The following is a 17,280-nucleotide window of genomic DNA, read 5'->3' as shown; positions in this document are numbered from 1 at the left end:
AGCTTTCTTGTGGTACCTCTCCCAGCCACAACGGCAAAGGTACACAAGAGATAACTTTTAAACATTTAGGTAAATTAAGTGTACAAGATCCCCAATTTCACAAGAGAGAGAGAAGTCCCCAACACCTGTTGGTCATCAAAAAGAACCACTGAACTTCGGGACTTGGCAATCACAGAGAAACTAACATGCCTCCTTAAGCTGCTCAGAAACGCGAAGCCTACAGACTAATTCTCAACAACTTTCGAAAGACTTTATTTCTTACGTTAAATCAGGAAGATGGTGAGAGACAAGTCCCAGCCCAGACACAGATGCACACGAAAGGTTCATTCTGATTTGTAACAGAAGTTAGGAGATGCTACTTTTAAAAATAATCCCCAAGGTGACCTAAATGTTAGAGAAACGCAAAAGAGATATGGTATATACTCTAGAAATCCTTCTCCTCACCTGCACCTGGGATTTGAAATTATCATGCATTGCTATATTTAGCTATGCTGTTTAGATGTATTTATTGCTGCATATGTTATTTTGGAAAATTACTGGTTTCTTATAATAAAAAAAGGCCTTCGCTACTGCAAAGAACATTGCATTGTAAAGCCATGTCTCCATTTGAGACCCAGAACATGAGCCCCAGGGCCACATCCATGGAATGTTTGAAAACTGTGTCTCTGACCATATGCAGAGTGACTCTCCCTCTTTAACGGAGCCACTGTCAATCTTCTTCCAATACCCAGAATTAATGGGGAGGGAACCCTGAAACATCATAGCTGGCATTCCACACAACCTTGGACCAAAAGAGCTTAATTTTATTTTTATTTTGCAAGTGAGAAGGGGATCTGCCAGTCAACCACTCAGGCCCCAGATATTGGAGGAAGAAGATCCAGCTTGAAAGGGTTAGGCCAAGGTGGAAAATCCAAAATCCAAATCAAATATCCCCCCTCAAAGAAAAAAAAAACCCAGCCACTTTCTGATGCCTAACCAAGATCCAAAAGAATAGGCCTAATCTTCAGGGAGAAATCAAGCATCCTTCAGTATGTCTCAGGTTCAGCAAAAGCTCCAGCAGCACCCCATGGGCCAAGCCAGACAAAAGGCCTAGGCAGGGTCTGCCCTCACCCCACCACTGACTTTCCTCCAAAATATCCGACCAGCATCACACAGGCTTTCCTACAACATTCAGCCTGCCCCAGTACAATACTTTTCAATTCATTACCTCCCTAGAACTGCTCTGCAAAGATAACTTTGCTGAGTTAAAAAGTTTTGAAAAACACAACCCCTAAGCCAAGAAACACATCAGGTCCTTGCACAGACTGGAGAAGCCGTTGGTTTCACTGCCTGCTTCAAAACCCAATAGCCAGACAGGATCAATATAGCTCTAGTCAATAGTTGATAGGTCGCTGGTTATTACACACACACAGAGAGAGAGAGAGAGAGTGCTCTTGAGATGGGAGTAGGAGACTCACCGTCTTGGAGTCCAGTTCGTGTCTAGATTGGGCCAGTACCTTGTCCACACCAGCTTGGTCCATGAAAGTGACAAACCCGAATCCTCTGGACCAGGGAGAGGAGGTGGGAAGGAGAGAGAAAGAAAGTTGGTTAGAAAGAATGGATCTGGTGCAGGAGGGATCGCGGGGGGGGGGGGGGAGTGAGGTGGGGGCATCTCACCTGGATCGCTTTGTCAACGGGTCCCTCATGACCAGGCACTCTTTCACCTCGCCAAACTGGCTAAAATACTCCCGCAAGCCTTCTGCAAAGCACAAGAGAAGGACACAAATGGGTCCCCTAGGCAGGTGGCAGCTCCGTGGGGGGGGGTGTCCCCGGGTGATGCCTCTTTCCTCCCCACCCCAAAGCTTACAGAAAAGAGGGAGGGGGCTATTCGACCTCTGCTGGCAAAGAGTGGGGTAGATCCTACAACACTTGGAGGTGGAGAGAGAAGAGGGAGAGGGGCATGCTCGAGGAGAAGCTTCCCACACAGAGAGAGAGGGGGAGTGGGGGGGGGAACCCTTGCAAACGAGTCCGAACAGCGCCCCTTACCCAAAGCTGATCACAAAGACCCACATGGGAGAAGCCCGCTCCCCCCCACCCCCGCCATGAAAAGGCGCATCTAAGTTCTGTACATCGCAGAGATTTGGGGAAGGGCAGGAGAACAGGCGTCAGAGGAGTTGGGAAAGTTTGGGTTGCAGGTGCGACTCGGTCAGAACCGAACCCAGAAGAGCCCCTGCCCCCGGCCCAGTAACTCCCTCCCCCCCCCCCCATCCGCCCCAATACTCCCCACGCCGGGCCGCTACCGCCGCCTTGCTCTCACCTTGCGTGGTTTGCCAGCTCAATCCCCCGATGAACATTTTGCTAACGAGAGAGGGAAGAAAACACAAAGAGAGAGAGAGAGACACGGGGTTTTAAATTAGCACGCGAGAGCAACAAGACGGCCATAAAAGTTAAGCGTTTCGTATTCCGAGAGGAGGGAAAAGCCCCCCGATCAAGGGCGGCGCGGGCGCAGGGGGAAGAGGACGGGAGACTGCCTGGGGGACCCCCGGAACTCCTCCGTCCATGGCGGGCGGCGAGCGTGGCGTTGGGGAAAGGGGGGGGCGTGTGTGCGCCGCCTCCAGAGCGCTCAGGATGGTGGATCGGGGCGGCGGCAGCGGCGGCAGGGCGCCCCGGGGATGCGGCGGGCGCGAGTGGGCTGCCCGGCTCGGCGGAGGCGTGGATGGAGGAGGCGAGCGCGCGGGGGAATCGGCCATGTTGGCGGCTCCCCGCAGCCAGGCAGAGGAGGAGAGGAGAGGAGAGAGCGAGCCTGCCCCGGCCGCCGCCGCCGCCGCCAGCAATCGGGCATGGCGGGGAGGCTGCCGGCCGGCCGAGAGCGTCGGCGTCGGAGCAGGAGGAGGAAGCAGCGTCGGAGGCGAGGGTGGGCCGGGCCGAGTACCAGGGGTCGTGGGGGGAGTCCGGGGAGGCGAGGCCGGGCTGGCTGGCTTCTGTCTCCATTCGGACCTCTTCTCCCTGCGAGGCGCAGCGCCACACTCCCGGGGCAGCTGAGCGTTGGAAAAGGGGCCGGACGGCCAGGCCATGCTGCCCCCTCCCCCGACCCCTCTCAGCCGGGCGGGGAGGAGGAGGAGGAGGTGGAGATGATGATGGGGAAGGAGGAGGAGGAGGAGGCCGGGCAACGGCAGCAGCAGCAGCAGCGCCGGGGACAACCTGCCCGGCTCCTCCCACCCGCGGCAGCCGGCGTGAGCATAAAAGCCGGCCCGCCGCCGGGCAGCGCGCTCAGGGCGGCGGCAAAGGCGGCGCGCAACAACGCTGTGCGCTCAGGGCGCACGGGGCCGGCGAGGGAGAAGGCCTCGCCGGGGAACAAAGGCGGGCGGGGGGCCGGCCCCGGGCCCATCTTGGCCTCTCAGGCGGGTCCGGAGGCGGGGGGCCGTGCCGGGGGATGCCGGCGGGGCTTTAGTCCTGCTCTACCTGCTGAAGGCGGCCACGGAGGAGGCGGCGGCGTCCATGGTCAAGGGCGCCGGGCGGAGGACAGGGTCGCCCTCCTCCCTCCGCTGCATGGGCCCACCTGGCGCCTCATGCCTCGCTCGCCCCGCCGCTGGAACCCGGCTTGGCGGCAGGAGCGGGGGAGCCCACGCAGGAAAGGGTTAAAGCCCATCTAGCCGGCAACAATAAACAGCATGTGACATGGCGGGGGCCCGGCGCGCTTGAGGGAGGAGGAGGGTGGCCGGCCGGCTGGCTGGCTGGCTCGCTCGCTCGTGGGGCAGCCGCGGGGCTCGCCCGCTAGGCTAGCTTACTGGCCGCCTCATCAGCCTGGCGACCCTCAGTGCCCAAGTTGCCCCCTCAGGCGCGGCCTTTTCGCGCGCTCGGCCCGCCTCAGAGAGGCGCGCGGGATGGAGCTTCTCTCGCGCGAGGGCCTCGGGAAGGACGGGAACGTGGTGCCTTTGAGGGGGGGGTGAGAGAGGGAGAAGGTGCCATTTTGGTTTGGGGAGCCGCGAAGGAGCGGGCAGTGCATCCCCCCTTCCCCCGCACGAAAGTGGTCCTGTCCGGAACCTCGTTGGAACAAGCGGGCCGGACTTTGAGAGGGGAAAAGTGGGGGGGGGGGTTCCTTTTGCCACTTCTAACCATCTCGATCAAGGGCACAAGTCACCTCTGTGTGGGTGATCTCCACATGGCGCTGCGCTCCCAACTCCACAACCTTCAGAACCCCATAGGTGGCAATCTCGACTGGGCCTGCTGGAAGTTTGGGTCCCACAACATTTCGGGGTCTCAGCCCACCCCCATTGTTGGGATTTAGACACCAGGCGCAGAGAGGTTTTGCCTCTGCACGTGTTGTTGGAAGCACAGCTACCATCATCCCTGGCCATTGGGACATGCTTGCTCCAGCTGATGGGGGAGTTGTTCTGCAACATGTTCAGGGGCCCACAGATCCCCACACACCTGATTTACACACAGGGCTCAAGGTTGTGCAGCTTCTGGCCAAGTAAGAGATGTCAGTGTGGTGTAATTGTTAGAGTGTCAAACTAGAACCTGGGAGACCAGGATCTGAGTTGCTACTCTGCTATGAAGCTCATAGGGTGTGACCTTGGGGGCCAGTCACTGCCTCCTCACAGGGTGGTTGTGGGAATTAAGCGAGGAGGGGGAGCTCAATGAACTTCTTGGAGGAAAAGGTCGGATATAAATGCAATACAGTATATATAAGTTCCCCACCTGGGAATCTATGCCATCAGAAAAAGTGAAGACCTTTCCAGTACAGTACTCCCATAATCACTGGCCCAGCTAACAATGGAGTGCTCGGAGCTTTCAGCCCTACAACCTCCCACCTTGCAGTCTGAAATGGTGCAGTTTATGGGACCCTCCAACCACTTTTGTGTGTAGCTCAGTGTGGAAGTAGGTAATTAAATTGGTGTGCGTGAGGATTCTGGCAAAAGTATCTGCCTCTATTTTTTTTAAAAAAAACCACTTTTAAGTGTCTACTGAGCCATGTGCATTGCTTGTGCTATATAAATTAATGATAATAAATGAGTCCTTGTTTCTTATTCTGCTTGGAATTGTTCCTTTGGTCAGTTGGCTCCTGGACAGCTCTTATCCAGGTGGGCAGGTAAACATGCTTTCTTTGATTTCAGTCCACATCTGGGCCATCAATGACAGCAGCAGCATACTATTAAGTACTGTAGTATTCAAGCATTTCTATATTGTATTCACAGAAAGTCTTTTGGGGTGAGGTACAATAGTTTTAAAATACATTGGAAGCAAATAAATTCAACTGGTAAATCAGGGTATCCTAGTTACCCAATGGAATGAAGCACTAGTAAAATCTAGGGAGCCAATTGCAAAAGGCGCTGGAATGTCCTACATTGGCACATGCCTATGTTCGTAAGGGAGGGGATTCCACAGCAAAGCACCACTGCAGGAAAGACTCCTGTCCCTTACAAAGAGTAAAACAAGCCTCTTGGCAGATCTGTGTTATCTCCAGACTCCATGTTGGTGTGTTTGCATCCTAAAACATGGATGAGAAGCATCAGGTCCAGGTTGCTGAATGTGGCCTTCCGGAGGTCTCTATCTGGCCCTCAGAACTCTTCCCTGAGCCACACTCTTTACTGGCCCTGTTTTGCACCTTCCAGTGTTTCACCCTGTCTGTGATATGTCCTTGAATCCTGATGGTGCTGCTTGTTTGGCTGGGTGGAGGTTCACAGAGGGGTTGTGATGTACAAAACTAGCCTACTGTACAAAGGTAGCATTTGAATTTATTGCTCCATCCTCTTTTGCATCTGGCTCCACCCACCACTGGCATGCAGCAGCCCCTGGGAGGTTGCCCAGAAGTCTGGGACACAGCTCTAGCAAGCAACTCCTATGGGAACCTACAAGTGAGGACATAGAATCAGAGAACTGTAGAGTTGGAAGGTACCTTGAGGATCATCTAGCCCAACCCGCTGCAAGGCAGGGATATGCAGCTGGTCCCATATGGGAATTGAACCTGCAACCTTGACATCAGCACCAAGCACTAACCAGTGAACTACCCACTTTAGGACATCATTTTCCTCCACAAAAGGGTATGTATACACTGTGTTTGAACCTAAGAACACAAGAAAATCTCCGATGGATCATGTCAGAGTCTCATCTAGTCCAGCAGCCAACTAGATGCCTGTGGGAAATCCAAAAGGAGGGCCCAAGTACAAGAACATTCTACTTCCGGTTTCTAGGAACTGGTATCCTCCCTCCATTTTCCTTTTGTGTTGTCTTTTTTATTTAGATTGTAGGCCTCAGCGCAGGGACAGCTTTTGTTTATTTTGTCTTAGCGATTTATAATTGCTTTGAGACTTTTTTGGTTTTTTTAAAAAAGAAATTCTCTGAATAAATGGCTGCCTTTTTACAGTAGCCCCAAACAAACTGCCGCCTAAGGCAAGCCTCATCCTGCCTAATGGCAGAGCCAGCCCGGCTTCCAGTCCCCCCGTCCTGCAGGAAGCAGTCTGCAGAAGCAGAGCAAGCTAACAGGCTAAGACCCAATCCATATGCTTAGACAGAAATACATGCCCCAAATCCCTCTCTAAGCAGCTCAGGGTGACAGCCTTGCTTCCCCGTGGCTTTGCAAAGGTATTTTCTTTGCACCAACCACCTGACAGGTCAATCTGCAACTCCTAATTGAGACGGACACCTTCCTGAGGAAAGATAACCCTGAGAGGAGAGAAGGGACTCCGAGTCTTTGTTTCGGGAAAAACTTATTCCACCCAAGGGCTGCAAGCCCCTTGAGGGCAATCTTTTGGGGAACACACGCCAGTGGGGTGCAGGGCCATTATTGTACATTTTTTCCTTTCTACAGTACTGTATAGTACTTGCTACACACAAGAATATGAGAAGAGCCTGCTGGATCAGGCCAAAGGGGACTTCTAGTCCAACCTCCTGTTCTGTGGCCAACCAGATCATGACTCTGGAACCAGCAAGCGGAACCCGAGCACAAGAACAATCTCCCCCTCCTGCAGTTTCCAACAACCGGTATTTGGAAGAATTGCTGCCTCTGACCATAGCCACCATCATAGAATCACAGGATTGCAGAGTTGGAAGGGACCTTGAGAATCATCTCTAGTCCAACCCCCTGAAATGCAGGAATATGCCATTGCCCCGTACGGTGATCGAACCTGCAACCTTGCCGTTATCGGCACCATGCTCTAACTAGCTGAGCTATCCAACTTACTTGATTTGTCCAATCTCCTTTTGAAGCCATCAAGGCTAGTGGCCATCTCTGCCCCCAAGTTCCATACTTTTAACTATGTGCTACATGAAGATAAAGAAATAAATTGATCAATCTGCCCAGCAGGAGGGAGAAAGGTTGTTTTCTGCTGCTCCAGAGAAGCGGACACGGAGCAATGGATTCAAACTACAAGAAAGAAGATTCCACCTAAATATTAGGAAGAACTTCCTGACAGTAAGAGCTGTTCGGCAGTGGAATTTGCTGCCAATAAATGTGGTGGAGTCTCCTTCTTTGGAGGTCTTTAAGCAGAGGCTTGAGGGCCATCTGTCAGGAATGCTTTGATGGTGTTTCCTGCTTGGCAGGGGGTTGGACTGGATGGCCCTTGTGGTCTCTTCCAACTCTATGATTCTATGAGCACAAAAAGTGGGCCTCTGATCACACCCAAACCCATATCTTTAAACCAATTTAGCAGTCATGGCTCCCACTCCAAAGAATCATGGGAACTGTAGTTTAAGGGTGCTGACCTCACAGACCAATAATTATCTTAACAACCTACAGTTCCCAGAATTCTCCAGGATGGTTAAAGCACTTTTAAATGTATGGTATGGATGTGACATTTGTTTTCCGGATATTGCAGGAGGCGTGAAATAAATTCTATTTGTTCATTTAAAAAAATAAAAAAATAACTCATAAGCTCATGAAAATAACAGGAATCAAAAGCAAATGTGTAATACCTTCATTAGGACCAACTGAACCTACACAACTTCACAAGGAAGCTTTCGGTTTTATCAGAAATCTTCAATCTCTAGAAGATATTAGTTCTGGTTAACTCAAAAGCTTGCTCATTTTTTTATGATGTTCCTTTTTGCTCCTAATTACATGACTGCCACTCTTTCTTAGGAAACAATGGCTCTTTTCAGCACATTCTCCTTTTTTCTGTTTGGAGCCCCTCATCGAACACACTAGAACCAATATGGCTTCGAAGAATAAACACACCCGAACCAATATAGCTCTGAAAAATAAACAAGTGTGCACTTAACTCTCAGCCTTGCTAATTTTAATTGCACTCCTGTCCCCCTGCCCCAATTAGTTCAACTTTTCCTTATGGCCCCGGTCATCATTATTGGATGGCAGACGATGCCTTAGATGTTCACCTTCAGGCACCAGAATGTCGGTAGCATTAACCCTGATTCAGCATCTACAGCTTGATGACTAGTAAACCACTTACTTGTACTGTACTGTAATTGCCCCCTAGAAATCCGTTTTGAAAGGGGACGTGTTTTATCAAAGGAAAAAGGATGAACCCTTGGAGGGGAAGGCAGTACGCCTCCGAAGGCCAGTTTTGGGGAATCAAAAGTTTAGAGAGCACTTGTGCTCTCAGGTTCTGCTTGCAAACTTCCTCTAGGGTTGGCCATTTTGAAAATGGGATGCTGGACTAAAATTAGACCCCTTTGGCCTGATCCAAAAGGACTCTTATGATGTTCTTATGCAGGGGTGTCAAACTCAAATTCATCGGGGGCCGCATCAGCAGTTTGGTCACCCTCAAAGGGCCGGTTGTATCTGTAGGACTATGTGTCCACTCTTTATTATCATAAATTATTGTCACTGCATTCAATTATTACTGTTTTTTGTAATAATGTAAGTAATAACTAGCTCTGAAAGCAGAAACATAGACAGAATAATGGCAAGTAGATATTCAAATGTGCAATTATTGTACAATTTATTGAAAAATGATTTTTGGTAACTGCACTGGGTGGTGGAGGCTCGCTAGGGTTTCATGCAGGACCTTTGCAGAGCTACTAGTACCTGGAGATGCTGGGGTCCTTCTGCATGCAGGACAGCTGTTCTGCCAGTGAGCCACCACCCTTCACCAAAGGGACTGGCTGAGGTTGACTCACTGGAGCTGCTCTCCTGGTTCCAGGGTTAAAGGGCCAGAAGTATAAAGCAGCATCCTATGTTTCTGAGGAGAGGGAGAGGGAGGGGAGGGGAGGGAGGGAGGAAGGGAGGGAGGAAGGAAGGAAGGAAGGAAGGAAGGAAGGAAGGAAGGAAGGAAGGAAGGAAGGAAGGAAGGAAGGAAGGAAGGAAGAAAAGAGGCAGTGGGAGGGAGGGAGGGAGGAAGGAAAGAGGGGAGAGAAAGAAGAGTAGGAAATAAGGAAGGGAATAAAGAAGGAAAGAAAAAGAAAGAGGGAGAGAAGAGGGAAAGGGAGAAAGAAGGAAGGAAGTAGAGGGAAAGAAAGAATAAGAATGAGGGAGAGGAAGAAAGATGGGAAGGACGGAAGGAAGAAAGGAAGGAAGGAAGGAAGAAAAGAGGGAGCAGGAGGGAGAGAGGAAGGAAAGAGGTGAGAGAAAGAAGAGTAGGAAAGAAGGAATAAAGAAGGAAAGAAAAAGAAAGAGGGAGAGAAGACAGAGATAAAGAAGGAAGGAAGGAGAGGGAAAGAAAGAATAAGAACGAGAGAGAGGAAGAAAGAAAGGGAAGGGGGGGTTGCCGCCTTGATTCAGGGCCAGAAAAGAGTGCGAAGGGACCCGACCCCCCCCCCCCGGCCCCAGCTGTTTGTCGGCGCTTTGTCGGCGCGGCGCTTCAGCAGCAAGGTCCCGCTGCTGGGTCCCGCTGGCTGGGGCGCTCGGCGGGCCACATGATGAGGTCTGGCGGGCCGGATTTGGCCCCCGGGCCTTGTGTTTGACACCCATGTTCTTATGGAACCTCCAAATCCAGAGGCATTCTATCTAGATTCCTATGTTCTTAGGGGCATTTTGGCCAATGTGGGAACAGAATGCCTTTGGGCCTGATCCAGCAGCCAGTCTCTTCTGTTAACCCCTTCCTTCCTGTTCAGTCCAGGTCTTTCCATCTCAGAGGCCAGGCATGCTGTCGGGTGGTTTGGTTTTTATTATTATTATTATTTACCGCTTATTTACCAAAATCAGCTTACAAGCATGAAAAAAAAAGCCAACTGCGCAAGCATCAAAATTACAACCATCCATAATTAAAACGCACAATAAAGCAATCCCATTAGAACGTTAACATTTAAACATCCATAATTAAAATATGCAATAAAACAGTCCCATTAAAACAACACGGTAATTAAAACAAGGAGACTCGTCTGACATGGTCGCCAGCTAACTAGGGAGCAAAGTTCCAGATTCGAGGTAGCCGTGAACCGTTGGGGAGGGGGGCCTCTTCGGCATCTGGGGGTGGGTGGGTCAGATGTAATTTTCCCTGAGGTCAGACCCGGAACTCTCCTCTTAAGGACTGGCATTTGTGTAGGGACGGAGGCCATTTTCCCCACATGGAAGGGATTGGGGGCATCAATTTTGTCCCACTGATGAGAAACATAACACACCGGTGAACACACACACACACAGTCCTCAAGGAATCACACAGAAGGCAAAGGTCAATGTGTTCCACAAGGGGCTCCTACGCTTTGGATAGCGGAAATGCCCAAGTACAGAGTTTGCTTCTGTTCCCTTCAAACCCAGGACTTAGCCAGGGAGCACACGGGTTGATTCGCAGTAGCCATTCTCGAGATCTGCAACTCCCCTCTATGGGAAGGTTACAGCCTCTGGGACTTTATAGTTTAGAGAGAAGGAGAGTAAAAGGCAGCATGATGGAATATTGAGAAATTGTGCATGGCATAAAGAAAGCAGATAGAGGAAGGTTTTTCTCCCTCTTTCATAAATCAAACCCTCCAAGTGTCCCTATTTCCCAGGGACAGCCCCAGGTTTACAGAAGCTGTCCTGGTTTCTGATTTGATCCTGTAATGTCCCGCTTTTTCCTTAGGATGTCCCTATTTTCATCAGAGAAATGTTGAAGGGTATGGAGTTATCCAACCACCCCACTAAGCCATCTGAAGGCAGCCGCATATAGCAAAGTTTTTTAAAAAATGTTTAATGTTCTGTTCTGTTTTGATATATGTTGGAAGCTGCCCAAAGTGGCTGGGGCAACCCAGTCAGACGGGCGGGATATAAATAGTATAATAATAGAATAGGACGTTCCTATTTTAATCGGAGAAATGTTGGAGGGTATGGAACATTTGGACACCCAAGGAAGCTGAATGTTGGAAGACTCAGGACAGCTAAAAAGAAGGACTGCTTCACACAGCACATACGGTAGCTAAACTAGGTAACTGGCTCCCATAGAAGCCAATGATGGCCACTCACCTGGATGGCTGGAGTCAGTAAAGGATGCTGGGAGTTGTAGCATTGTGCGGGGAGAACTGCAGTTCCCAAATTCTACGGGGGTGGGGAGTCATGTGCTTTAAATGTGCGTCGGATGCGCTTTAAATGTGTGGCTTGGATCTGCCAAATGTTACAGGATTTCAGCAGGAAGTTACGGAACGTGCACCAACTGGAAACAAGACATATGGAAGAGGGTCATGCAGAAAAGTCATGGGTTATTGGGTTGTTGTTGTTGTTGTTGTTGTTGTTGTTGTTGTTGTTGTTTTTAATACCCTCCCCATCTGGCTGGGTTTCCCCAGCCACTCTGGGCGGCTCCCAACAGAATATTAAAAACACGATAAAACATCCAACATTAAAAACTTCCCTAAACAGGGCTGCCTTCGGATCTCTTCTGAAAGTCAGAAAGTTGTTTATTTCCTTGACATCTGATGGGAGCAGGTTCCACAGGGTGGGCGCCACTACCGAGAAGGCCCTCTGCCTGGTTCCCTGTAACCTCACTTCTCACAGGGAGGGAACTGCCAGAAGGCCCTCGGCTCGGAGTTGAACCCCTGGTGTCCGGGCTGAGCGATGGGGGTGGAGACATTGAACAATGGAAGATTGGACAGTTTCATGAAGGATAAATCTACATTGGCTTGGCTCAGCCTCTGCTTCTGAATACCAGGTGCTGGCCTGATCCAGCTGCTCTCCTTATGGGCACCTTGTGTGGCCAGAACCAGCCAGTTTAAGTTTTGCAAGGTAGCTTCCAGCTCAGCCTCTGGGGCTCCTGCCACTGCTGGCTATCCCCCAAGCTTGCATATGGCCACTTGGGATGGGGAGAGAGAAACTCAGCACAGGGGGATGGTGGCAGGGTTTTTTTGGGGGGGGGGAGTCCATTCGGGCAGGGAGCCCGGCCTGGGAACTCAGAGGAGAGCAAGCGAGAAAAGGAGAGTGGAGTGGAAGTGATTTGAATGGGAACAAACCCCCAGCTCGCTGAATAACAGCTTTCATCCCAGCCTGGAGAAGTCTTTTGTCAGGCCAGCCCCTGCCAAGGACAAAAGCCCCCCACTTGAATTCATGGAGTTTTAATTGGTTCTCAGGTGGGGGAGGAGAGGGGGCACAGCCAAGCCGGATTCCTTAAAGGCACACACACAGACACACACACACCAAAGAGATGGGCCTCCTTGCATTCTCGCCCCAGAAGATTAAGACTCACACACTGCACCGTGGTGAACTTTTGGAAACAGTTCCTGAAACCGTGGCTTTCTCAACAAGCTCTGCCTGCAGACTTTTCTGGGCGATCCTGTTTGTCTATCTATCTGTTCTGTAAAAAACAAATAGCCCCCTCCTATCTCCTTCAGATCGAGCTGTTTTGCCTCCCTTGAGCCAGCCTGCGAGGGCTGCCAACGTTTCTTGGTTACTGGTGCTGCTTTAGCTACTCAGAACATGAATGCTGGGTACACTGGCTTAAAACACAGCAAAGTCTTTCTTTTTCTCAATTGGGATTGAAGCTGGTTTGGGGCGGGGGAAGAGAACACATCAAAAAGAAGCGTCTTGTAAGAGAAGGCAGGAAAGATAAGGATCTATCCACATCTTTACTGGAAGTAAATATGTTTTTATTGTTTGAACATAAGAAAGTAAGAGAAGGCGGTTGGATCAAGCCAATGGCCCATCTAGCCCCGCATAGGGTTACCAGACGTCCCTGTTTCCCGGGGACAGTCCCCGGATTTGCGAATAAGTCCCCGGACAAATTCCATCCCCGGGATGTCCCCGGGTTTCATCTAATGTCCCCGGGAAATGCAGCATTGGCAGTCTCAGCAGCCCAGAGCAGTTGGCTTTGGATAATCATATGATGGTGGTACAGGGGCTTTAAGATGCAGCTTCCGGGCTGCTTCCAGTAAGAGCTGTTCGACAGTGGAATTTGCTGCCAAGAAGTGTGGTGGAGTCTCCTTCTTTGGGGGTCTTTAAGCAGAGGCTTGACAGCCATATGTCAAGAATGCTTTGATGGTGTTTCCTGTTTGGCAGGGGGTTGGACTGGATGGCCCTTGTGGTCTCTTCCAACTCTATGATTCCACATTCCCTGACCCCAGCAACGAAGCTGTGAAGGGAGGTTTCATGCTGCCCAGCAGAGCAGCAGAGCTTGCGTGCAAGCAGGAGGGGGCAGGGATCTCTCAGTTAGGCAAGGGGAAGCCTCCCTTCCCAGCTGAGGGATCCCCACCCCCTCCTGCTTGCACGCAAGTAGGAATGGGATTGGGGCTGCTCCGATGGGAAGGGAGGCATCACGCTGCCCGAGCCTCGCCTGACCCACCGCGCACCGCTTCCTCCCACCATCACCACCAAAGAACCAACAACTCAGGGGGTGCCCAGGCTCATGGAGAAAGGAGATAGAAGCCTCAGAGGAAGGGAAAATGTGGCGGTTGAGGTCAAGGCGAAGGCGGCCCCTCTGCCACCGCCATCGCTGCAGCATCAATGTCCCGAACATGTAGTATGTATGTATGTATTTAAAGTGTCACCGGATTCATTGAAAAAAATCTGGTAACCTTAGCCTGAAGCTTATGGTCTGAAGCTCAACATCAAAAAAACCAAGATCATGGCCACTGGTCCCATCACCTCCTGGCAAGTAAAAGGGGAAGAAATGGGAGGCAGTGAGAGATTTTACTTTCTTGGGCTCCTTGATCACTGCAGATGGTGACAGCAGTCACGAAATTAAAAGACGCCTGCTTCTTGGGAGAAAAGCAATGACAAACCTAGACAGCATCTTAAAAAGCAGAGACATCACCTTGCCGACAAAGGTTCGTATAGTTAAAGCTATGGTTTTCCCAGTAGTGATGTATGGAAGTGAGAGCTGGACCATATAGAACGCTGATTGCCAAAGAATTGATGCTTTTGAATTATGGTGCTGGAGGAGACTCTTGAGAGTCCCATGGACTGCAAGAAGATCAAACCTATCCATTCTTAAGGAAATCACCCCTGAGTGCTCATTGGAAGGACAGATCCTGAAGCTGAGGCTCCAATACTTTGGCCACCTCATGAGAAGAGAAGAATCCTTGGAAAAGACCCTGATGTTGGGAAAGATTGAGGGCACTAGGAGAAGGGGACGACAGAGGACAAGATGGTTGGACAGTGTTCTCGAAGCTACGAACATGAGTTTGACCAAACTGCGGGAGGCAGTGCAAGACAGGAGTGCCTGGCGTGCTATGGTCCGTGGGGTCACGAAGAGTCGGACACGACTAAACGACTAAACAACAACAACCTTAGCCCAGCACCCTGTCCTCACAGTGGGGAACCCGCAAGCAGCACCCAAGCACCCTAGTAGTCTCCCCCGCTGTGGCTTCCCGCAACTTGTGTTCAGATGCATTACTTCATAGCAGAGCTGTTGTGGCTAGTAGCCATCGGCAGCCCTCTGCTCCATGAAATGATCTAATCCTCTTTTAAAGCCATCCAAGTTGGTGGCCACCATCGCCTCCTGTGGGAGGGAGTTCCATAGGTTAACTCTGCACTGTGTCAAGAAATCCTCCGTGTTATCGGTCCTGAATCTTCCAACATTCAACTTCAGTGGATGTCCACGAGTTCTAGGGTGTTACATTTGCCTCCCTGGGCTCTTTCGGGAGGAAGGGCGGGATATAAATTTAATAAATAAAGAAACAAAATTGTGGCAAAGGTTGCCCATACATCGTGTCCCAAATCAGCATCGGGAGCACCCTGGATGCAGAGTTAAACGGGAGCGTGAACAGTTATGGGGACTAGCATCTCAACTGTTAAATATCCGCACCTCCTGCTGCTGTTTAAAAGGCAAAAACTCTCTCCGTGTGTGGAGTGGAGAAGGAATTGGTCACCCCAGTTAGCACACTCAAAGGCCTGGGAGTCCAGGCCAAAACAAGCAAACAAGCAAACAAAAACAGAAAGAAGCCTTGCTAACTCAGAGAGGAAGTAAAAGGAAAGGCACAAAACTTGGAGAGTTGAAAGTTTACCTTGCTTGAACTGTTAGCTTTGAAGACATCATACCTCATCACTTAACACTTTCTTTGCAAAAGGTACTTTCTCTGTCCCCACCCCATCCTAAGACAGCCTTCCCCAACCAACCCAGGATTGCTGGGCTCTGTGGCAACATGGCCAACGTGGAGCTCAAGGAGAGTTAGGAATGTAAGAAGAAGCTGCTGGATCAGGCCACTGACTGGCCCATCTAGTCCAGCATCCCGTTCTCACAGTGGCGAACCAGAAGCCTCTTCTGTGAAATTGGCAAGCAGAGGCTGAGTGCAACAGCCCTCTTCCCCTCCTGCAGTTCCAGCAACCAGTATTCAGAAGCATCACTGCTTCCACCCATGGAGGCACATCATAGAACCATAGAACTGTAGAGTTGGAAGGGATCCCAAGGGTCATCTAGTCCAACCCTGCAATCCAGGAATCTTTCGCCCAACATGGGGCTCGAACTCACGACCCTGAGATTAAGGGTTCCATGCTCTACCCACTGAGCTATCCCAGCTGTTATAATGGCTAGTAGCCATTGATAGCCTTCTCCTCCCTGAATTGGTGAAATCCTCTTTCAATGAGTTAGTTCAACTATGTCATGCTCACCTTCTTCCTTCGGGAATGAATGGACCCTCCAGATGTTGCTGAACTACATATCTCATCATCCATCACCATTTTCCATATTTGCTGGGGCTGATGGAAACTGGAGTCCTAAAAGCAGAGGGCACCGTACCACGTTATCTACCCTGTAAGGAATGCTGAGATTATGTAGGATATGAAGCGCATAGGGGAAGGACTGTGTCATGCGTATTAATTCACCACCATAGTGGAAGATATATTAAATAATGAACCCCACAACAATTATAATATTTAAGATTTGTAGAGTTAGGGTAAGCTACGTTATCCAATAGATAAGCAGATCCACACCATACGTTGAAAGAACATCCACGCACATTGAAAACACATGAATCCCCACCCCTAAGAGTCCTGGGAACTGTAGTTCACAGCGCTACAATTCCCAGCACCCTTAACAAACTACTGTATAGGCAATGGTGATGTGTATAGGGGTGATATGATAGCCATTTTCAAATATATAAAAGAATGCCATATATAGGAGGGTGAAAGGTTGTTTTCTGCTGCTCCAGAGAAGCGGACACGGAGCAATGGATTCAAACTACAAGAAAGAAGATTCCACCTAAACATTAGGAAGAACTTCCTGACAGTAAGAGCTGTTCGGCAGTGGAATTTGCTGCCAAGGAGTGTGGTGGAGTCTCCTTCTTTGGAGGTCTTTAAGCAGAGGCTTGACAGCCATATGTCAAGAATGCTTTGATGGTGTTTCCTGCTTGGCAGGGGGTTGGACTGGATGGCCCTTGTGGTCTCTTCCAACTCTATGATTCTATGATTTTATATCATTGATTTGTGACTTGCCTTCTAAACCACTGTCTCCAGTAAAATTACGCACAGTCCCTGGGATTCCTTGGCGGAGGTCATGTGCTTGAAATGTGCGTTGGATGTGTTTTAAAGGTACTGGTATGATGTGGATCTGCCTGACACAACTATTGTTTCTGGAAAGCGGCAGGTGTTTGTTGTGAGCAAGGCGGGAGGAGAGAGAGAATGTGCCTGTCTCTTTAAGTTTTTTCTTTAAAAAAAACCAAACCATCCTGGTGGCAGGAATTAGGCTTCTAAAGAAAGAGCAGAGACTGGAAATTGGATTGAGCAAGCCCTGGGCTCAGGACCAAGCTGGATCTGTAAGGATTGTTATGCTAATCACCTGAGTGCTGGACTTTCATCACCCTTTGAGTTCAGAGAGGAGAGCAAATGGGAGCTTTCCTGGGCCCTCCCTGGGTTTGTTTGTTTTCCACTGGACCAGAACATCATCACCTCTTTCTTGTTTTTAAGTTTCAGTTCCCCAGCTGCCTGCTGTTTGGCAACACTGTGGTTGACTCAAATAAAGGTATATTGCCTGATTGTGCATTTTCGATTTTCACCCCACTCCCCAGCGG

At 50.1% G+C, this 17,280-nt stretch overlaps 1 protein-coding gene across 8 annotated transcripts in view; it reads right to left on the bottom strand.

Moving 5' to 3' along the window:
• Positions 1-3,564, bottom strand: part of MSI1 (musashi RNA binding protein 1) — a 58,183-nt gene extending 54,619 nt beyond the window's left edge. For 3 of the 8 annotated variants that reach the window (XM_035098724.2, XM_035098727.2, XM_035098728.2), the window contains exons 1-4: positions 2,912-3,132; positions 2,297-2,337; positions 1,657-1,738; positions 1,458-1,542 (exon numbers count right to left, since the gene is read on the bottom strand). In XM_035098724.2, the coding sequence (XP_034954615.1) occupies positions 1,458-1,542; positions 1,657-1,738; positions 2,297-2,337; positions 2,912-2,970 (267 nt within the window). In that variant the 5' untranslated portion in view covers positions 2,971-3,132. Of the gene's footprint in view, positions 1-1,457; positions 1,543-1,656; positions 1,739-2,296; positions 2,338-2,911; positions 3,133-3,441 lie in introns of those variants that run through there. The other 5 variants (XM_060269591.1, XM_060269594.1, XM_060269593.1 and 2 more) reach the window with 4 other exon arrangements.
• Positions 3,565-17,280: the final 13,716 nt, after the last annotated feature.

The sequence above is a fragment of the Zootoca vivipara genome, chromosome 17, assembly GCF_963506605.1.
Source record: "Zootoca vivipara chromosome 17, rZooViv1.1, whole genome shotgun sequence".
Lineage (NCBI taxonomy): Eukaryota > Metazoa > Chordata > Lepidosauria > Squamata > Lacertidae > Zootoca > Zootoca vivipara.
Note: the sequence above shows the minus strand (reverse complement) of the source record. Positions and strands in the feature narration are given on the sequence as shown.